This window comes from Sprattus sprattus (genome assembly GCF_963457725.1).
Source record: "Sprattus sprattus genome assembly, chromosome: 12".
Taxonomy (NCBI): domain Eukaryota; kingdom Metazoa; phylum Chordata; class Actinopteri; order Clupeiformes; family Clupeidae; genus Sprattus; species Sprattus sprattus.
Window position 1 is genome coordinate 18,043,513 of NC_137910.1, and position 8,198 is coordinate 18,051,710.

General features: G+C 44.0%; 1 protein-coding gene across 1 annotated transcript in view; it reads left to right on the forward strand.

Annotated features, from left to right (window-relative positions):
* Window positions 1-554: 554 nt before the first annotated feature.
* The window catches only part of LOC308373656 (ankyrin-3-like), a gene marked incomplete at its 5' end in the record, with an annotated part of 97,253 nt that continues 89,609 nt past the window's right edge, over window positions 555-8,198 (forward strand). Inside the window, one exon of the mRNA XM_080849251.1 lies at window positions 555-671. Within this exon, the coding sequence (XP_080705377.1) occupies window positions 555-671 (117 nt within the window). The remainder of the gene's footprint in view (window positions 672-8,198) is intronic.

Consider the following 8,198-nt stretch of genomic DNA (forward strand, 5'->3'; position numbering starts at 1 on the left):
TCGGTCCCTCTTTCAGTCATAACGACGGTGATAGGCTCAGGTAGGACCATGGAGTGGAGGGGCAGAGGGGAAACGTGGTTTCCGTAGTAACCAGCCTCTCCTCCTCCTCCTGCTGCTTCTTTCGCGTCTGGTGGTGCTAGTGTCACCATCCCTCTCCTCTCTCTCTCTCTTTCTTTCTCCCTCCCTCTCTCCCTCCCTCCCTCTCTCCCTCTCTCCTCGTGTCTTGCCCCTCACGCCAGGATGCCACTCTTGGAGTGGAGGATGATGTAGAGAAAAGGAAAGAAAAAAAACAGAGAAGAGAGGAACTGCCAATTTTCACTCTTCTTCTTGTTCTATTTCTTCTTTTTTACCCTCATGGCCTCCTTCTAAAGACGTACGGATTTCTATGCTCTCCACCCGTCCGTTGTTTCATTATTCCTGTCAAGACGGATACATCCCACTTTTTTCCCTGCCCGGAGCTTTGATCGGTGCTATCTGTTGGGTCACCTGACGACGGGTGGGAATATTCGGAGCGCTCTCTCCCGCTCCGGGAGTGGGATTGGGAATTTTGCGCCATGGCTCACGCTGCTTCCCAGCTGAAGAAGAATAAGGAAGTGGACGTGAACCTCATCGAAGATGAGAAGGAGCGTAAGAGAAAGAGCCGGAAACACTCCCGTGAGCAAAAGAGAAAGGTAGCTGACAGCACCAGAGCGTGACTCTCTCTCTCACCTCTCTCTCTCTCTCTCTATCTCTCTCTCTCTCTCTCTCTCTCACACACACACACACACAAACACATACACATGCACAGAAGCCACACGTCCACAACACAACTCTGTGGTATTGCTTTTCTTATTGGTCTTTAGATTTAGTGTGTGTGTGTGTGTGTGTGTGTGTGTGTGTGTGTATGTGTGTGTGTGTGTGTGTGTGTGTGTGTGTGTGTGTGTTTGTGTGTGTGGACAGCCTGTTGTTTATATGTGACGTGCCTGTAATGTGTGTGTGTGCACACATGTGTGTGTGCATGTGTGAACATGAGACTCTGCAGTGGATGAGTCTTTATGCTGCAACAACATGAAGGATACACGCAACACAGAGGGATCATGCACACTGCCAGTTGCTTTCAACGAATGCCATCTGTGTATCAAAACCAGAAGCAGGATTTGAACTGTGTGTGTGTGTGCGTGTGCGTGTATGTGTGTGTCTGTGTGTGTGTGTGTGTGTGTGTGTGTCTCTTTACATTGATCTAAACCAGAAATTCTTTGTGTATAACCGGACAATCTCTGTGAGAATGCATGCACTCACATGTATTCCTTCAAGTGTGCGCGTGTGTGTGTGTGTGTGTGTGTGTGTGTCTTTCATAATGCATGCGACTGTGATTTATTGATGTTTGTGCTGTCCAGTGCTCTGTGATGAAAGGCAAGAGCTCAGCAGCCGATTGTCCAGAGCGTTTTTAGAACAGCCACACTGCTCTCCACCGTAGAACAAACATGTGTTGATTTAAATCACGGAGCCGCGAATGAATGAATGACCCACCGGGCATCCACACAGCTGGTGAAGCATAATGCTCCCACCCGCTAACCATGTCACTGATCTCATGCTTTGATACTTAGCAGATCAGTATTGTGCTGGAAACATTAGAGCCAATATGTATGCAGTAATCCTTGGAATACGTACTGTGTGTATAAATGTGTGTGTTTATGTGTATGTGTGTGTGTGTGTGTGTGTGTGTGTGTGTGTGTTTCTAGGTTCTTTGTTTTCATTAGGAATGCTATAATAACAATTGAGGCTCACATTTCATGTTCACTGCGTATCAGTCATTGTGCAGAGATTAGATAAAAGAGAGAGAGAACAAGAGAGGGAAGGAGAGAGCGAACGAGGGAGAGATGAAGCGGAGTGAAAGAGGCTGTGTCTAAAATAGGAACGAATCTGAAGCAGACTAGTGTTGTCCAGAGAAAAGACACAAATGCATGCTTAGAATTTCATCTTTCCTAATCCACACAGAACCGCTGCTTCTAGAATGTTTCAGTCAAGAATCATTTGTGGATCCCTTTTGGTATTTTATGCTCTGCGCTTGCAGCGAAGATGACAAAATAAAGATCCTATACAGATCATCGCCCCCCCCCCCCTTCCCGCAACCCCGCAACCACCCCACCCCCCACCACAAACACACTCAAGATTCAAGATTTTATTGTCATCTGTGCATTTCTGCACAATGAAATACTTATTTTGTACATTCCTCTCACAGAGCCAGGGGTAAAAAAGGCATAGAAAGCAAGGACAATATCATATGGCAATATGCACACTAAAATGCACAGTGCAAACACACACACACACACACACATACACTCAGACACTTACCTACTTACCCATGAGCACATACAGATACATACATATAGGCACACACAATTCCCTAATAGATGAAGGTCTTCCATTCTGCACTCAAGCAAGTCGGAGGTAATTGGATTTGCATTGAAAATATCACACCACTCTACCCCTCAGCCCAAAACACAAACAGAGAGAGATAGAGAGAGAGAGAGAGAGAGAGAGAGAGAGAGAGAGAGAGAGAGAGACACACACACACACCCCCACACACACACACTAACCACATTGTCCATAATCAGTCCCTTGTTTAACTGTTCCTGAATTGTTTTTATCTGACACATTTGCATTCAGAGATCAAGTAGTGCCAAAGGGGTGCTCCATCAATTCAGAGTTATTTGGTTAAATGTCTCTGCCTGCTTGAAAGTGGGACTGTCCGCCCTATGTTTGCACTCTAAGTGGGAAACAAACAATGTGGCTCAGACCGAGCCATACACTATTCCAGCCAATCAACACGCTGCTTTAGGAGTGCAGAAGGGAGGAGTGTAATTTGATTGGTTGTAGAGCTGAAATATCAGAAGAAGCTTTTTTTACTCCATGCTAAGACAATTAGGTTTGAGCTCCACAACTGGGTCCATTCCTGTGTGGCCAGCAATCTGGAGCGTAAGTCCATTTCATCAGGGCTGGCCTGGAGTCAGCGTAACCGTGGGAACTGCCTGCACCACAGCTTTTCCAAGGCATCCCTCGTCCCTTTGCATTGATCACTCTGATGTGCTGATGTTGGGTTGCCAGTGTGAGCTGAGCAAGGAACTGGTGAAAAATGGACGTGCTAATTACTCATCAAAAAAGCACTTGTCCTGAAGCTTGTGTGTGGCTTTCACTTTGTCTGCTCCAGCTGTTTCTCGAGGTAGACACTTAAGGTAAAGAATCATACTCTTCTCCCCCCAAAAAACAGTACCCTTGCGGCCTGGAAGCTCTCTATGGATCAGCTTTTTGCAAATGGACTGAACCCAGAGGGCTTACCCCATAAAGGTACTTCTACTCCCTTGTGAAATGTTTCCATCAGAGTGTTTTGTTGTGATATCAACAAATGTACTGTAACCCAATTACAGCCTCCTTGCTAACCCCTTCAATAGCAGCTATTGTGATGTTAGCTAGGTTTCGATTGGTTACTTGACTTAATTTTGCATAACATGTGCCACTCCCCAATGCTCGCTAAAGATAATATCTGTCCAGCCAATCAAACCTCAAAGGTGGGATACTGGCTCAATTTCCTACTTCCTGCTGTAATCCTGTGTAAGGTATAAACCTACAAGCTCCTCTCTAAAGTGGTCATTTAATATGGTATTACAGTAGTAAAAGTCAGATTTGTGTATGTTGTAATTTACTTGAGTCTTTTTGAAAAACAATTACCTATACCCTCATAGGCTGTTGTTATTTCTCACAGTGTTGTAACTCATACTGTAAGTATGAATCTGTGTTATTCTGCTTTCCTGACCTGACAAAATAATATTTGTCTCTCTGTTGTCTCTTGTAGCACTTGAACACACCACCTGTGGTGGCAATACAATAGCAGTATCAAAACAAAAATGTGAAACACTATTTCAGGGCTTTCTTGTTTTACTCAGTGCTCTACTTTGTGGCTCCTTTTCATAAAGGCAATCAAACTCCCTCAGTGGTGTGTTATCGTAAATAAAACCGTGGTCGTTGAAATACAACCTAACCACAGCAGTGATGTTATTTCCTATAACACTCCTACACACTCTGTGTTTTATTGTTTCGGTAGAAAGGAACTCCCTCTGTGGCATTACATTCCATTTTAGTGTCCGATGAAAATATCATCAAAAACATTGAGCTGTTTGGACTCAGAACTTCTCTGTGCTATCAGTCACTGTCAGCAATTCACTTTGATTAGGGGACAGTAGGCTAGTCTCATCTTATTTCCATTAGTATATTGGCATTTACTGGAGTTTTATTTCTATTACACACTGATAGTGTGCAGAATGGAGTAAACTCATGCTTCTGAATCAAACAGATCATTACTCGTTCTGTGGTGCTTCTCTGTTTTTGACAATAGGTGTTTGCATCATGGCTCACCTGGATTTGGACAGGGATACCCCACTTTACAAACCAGGGCACTGCTAGCCGAGGGCACCACGTGACACAGTGGGCAGCCCAGTCTAGCCAGCTGGTGAAGTGTCGAAAAGGGTGAAATTTAGAAATGTAAATTAATTCTCAGTAAAAGGGTGTCCTTCACTAACATGAACTAGACACAAAAAGATAATCAGTCGTGAAGTGCTTGTGAATAATCTTGTCAGAATGTTGGCAAGTTATGGCATCCGAAGGAATTGAGTTTTTATTCATCTGTGTGACAGCAGCTTAGACCTGTCAGTCATTTGTGACTTTGCCCTGCTGAGGTCAGGGAGGAGCTGGCACTGATGGCTTTCCTGATGAGGCTGTTTAAAAAGGACAGGACAGCTTTGGGCCAGTGTTAGGTTTGGTCTGTAGAAGTGCGTACTCTCTCTGTGATTGCCTTCCTTTGGTTTTTGGTATGGGGGAAATCTCTGTCCCTGCCTGCTCAATACTAGATGACACACACATACACACACACATCTATAAACATACACACATATATTTAAAAAAAAAACCTGAGTGTGGATTGCCAGGTTATGTTGTTTGCAGATATACAATATGTCCTTAAATGGAAAATCTAGCATCTTAATAGTTGACCTTTTAATACAGCCCCTGCAGAAACGGTCATTGAAACATAATGTAGTTTTTATCTGCAGAAATGCTTGTCTTTACAGTAATGTTCAGAGATGTTCAGAGATGTGTTATAAAGACACATACTTTGTTTTTTACTCTGTAATAATACATGTTTTACACTGTAATATAATAGTCTTAGTCTTTGTGCAGAACATATAGTTATCTATACTTTATTTTTTATCTATACTCTATTTTTTAAATAAAATCATTCATCTTTCCATATCACAAGCCTGTTTATGAGGTAGCAATGATGCGATGGCGAGTGTGGAGCAGCCTGGCTGTGTTTGGCTGCCTGGGAGGATGGTCTTTTTCTGGTCAGAGGGCTGAGAGTCTGGCCTTGAGCGCACGCCTGGAAACCAAGACGGTTATGGAGGAATCAATAGCAATCAGCGCTTGGGTCTGACCTGTGGAAATCTATGGGTTTTCTCCCCTCCCCTCCCCTCTCTCTCTCTTTCTCTCTCTCTGTCTCACACACACACACACACACACACCTCTCTTTCTCTCACACCTCTCTCTCTCCTTACACACACACACACACACAGACACAAACACACACACACACACACACACACACACACACACACACACACACACACACACACACACACACAGACACACAAACACACAAACACACACAGACACACAATCACTACCTCTCTCTCTCTCACGCTTCCTCTCTATGTGTCTTTAAACTGCCCGTCCTCCCCCAATTTTCCATTCATCTTTTGTTGTGTCAGGCTTGCCTTTCCCCCCTCTCCTCCTCTTCTTCTGCACCCCTCCCCCACCACACCCCTTTCTCTCTGGTTCTATCTCCATCTGGTATGGAGTGATGTACACTCACTCACTCACACGCCCACACACACACACACACACACTCTCACACATACACACACACACAGAGACACACCGTGCTTGGGTTGCTATAAAAACACTTTTCCCCCCTGTTTTCCGACCACAACACAACTATTCAGCCAAAACTGCTCCATCAATCTGTGTGCTCTCTCAGGCTGGCAGGTGATGATGATGAAGTTGACGAAGGGGCCAGTGGGGTTCGACCTTGCCCGACATGTGCCAGGAAAACTGGGCGTTGTGTTTACAATCAGAGCCTTAAACTGGGTTAGAATCAGGGCTTTGTTGAGCACAATGACCTCACTGTCGTCTGTTCATCCGCTGATCCAGTATCTGTTAGAGATACACAGTCACCACAGCAAGGGAAGCGGGCCATCCTGCTGCTGCTGCTGTTCCCGAGCTGGGGCTCCTCAGTCACTGTCTTAGGGGACAGTGCTTTTCTCTGTGTGAACACTTGCTGTCTCACCGCTGGCCACGCAAAATGGACACTTGGACACATGTAAATCATCTAAGTAGCTATTTATTTATGTGTAAGGATTTCTGTGAGGGTGTTTGAGTGCAGTATGTGCGTGTGTGTGTGTGTGTGTGCGTGCGCATGTGTGTCTGAATAACTGGAAGTTTTGGTAGGTAGAGAGTGGCAGTTTCCCATAAACTTCTGTTAATTATTTCCATTCAAACCTCAGCATCTGGATCTGTAGTTGATTATTTGACCCCTGTGACCCTGTGACGCTATGTTCCCTGACACACCAAACCGTCAGCTCATTACATTTTATTTGCTTTAAATTCAGTCATTATGAGATGTTTAACTCATTTAAATTAGCATGCTAACTAGCAAACCAAGAAACAGCACACAAACACCTGCGAACAGTGTTTGCACTCAATGAACGCTAGATACCTTGCATATGATTTGATTTATTTTGGCAATATATTGTGTATAACATTCAAGCAAAAAACTCCTAACAGAAAATGCATCTGCAGTATTAATTTGTGAATGATCCACTGCTATATGTCTGCTTGTTGGGCTTTTTTCCAATGTGCAAACTGATACTTTGGTCATAACCAGCAAGATATGTTCTATGGATTCTATGTCATTCTGTTCCAGTACCTGAAGAGACCTAATTATTTAATCATACTGTTCAGCGAGCCAGTATCTGCAAATCATCAGTTCCTTGATGTATGTACATGAGGACATGAACGCAAACATAAACACATTATTTACCTACAACCACAGAGCCAGAGCAGGATTTACGTGTTCTGCATCCTTTTTAGAATGCAGATTATTCAGAGAACATTCACAGATAATTGAATTGAATTGCTTTTCAGAATCCAGAATATTTAAAATCCTTTTGAAAAAGAATTTAAAAAATGAGGTCTCTGTGTGAAATACTGCCCATTTCAGTGGGTCTCCATGTAAAATACTGCCCATTAGTGCAGAACTGCTGCAGAATGAAAGGCCACATGAGGTCAGGAGGCTCGGGATGCTACACATAGACATGGAGAATGGGCCTGGTGCTCTAAGGGTTAACCTGCCTTTGCCTCTGCTTATCAGGTTTATCATGGCACTAAAATTACTGAGGTATTTGATTATAACACATTTAACACACACACACACTCATACAAATACACATACACATACACATACACATACACATACACATACACATACACATACACATACACATACACATACACATACACATACACATACACATACACATACACATACACATACACATACACATACACATACACACACACACACATACACACACACACACAAACACACACACACACACACACACACACACACACACACACACATGCTTTGATAAAAGTGTTGCTGTGAGCTCCAGGTGTGTCGTAGCAGACTGTACACCCCATGTGAACATATTTGTGTGTGCGTGTGTTTTTGTGCGTAATTGGAGTGAGTTTGCATGCAAGAGAGTGAGTGTGTGTGTGTGTGTGTGTGCGCGTGTGCGTGCGCGTGTGCGTGCGCGTGCGCGTGTGTGTGTCTTTGAATGTGTGCGCGTCAGTGAGTGTGCATGTGTGTTGGGCCGCAGAAGGAGAGTATGGAAGACAGATGGTGTTGTACTCTGCTTCTGTCTACTCTCCCATCTTTGCCAAAACACAAATGAGAACATAATGATCACACACAGACACACACAGACACACTAACACACACACACAATCTCTACAGCCCCCACATTTAAAACACACACACACACACACACACTGGTGTGAACCACACCACAACCTTCAAATCTTAGCAAACTCCCGCACACAGAACC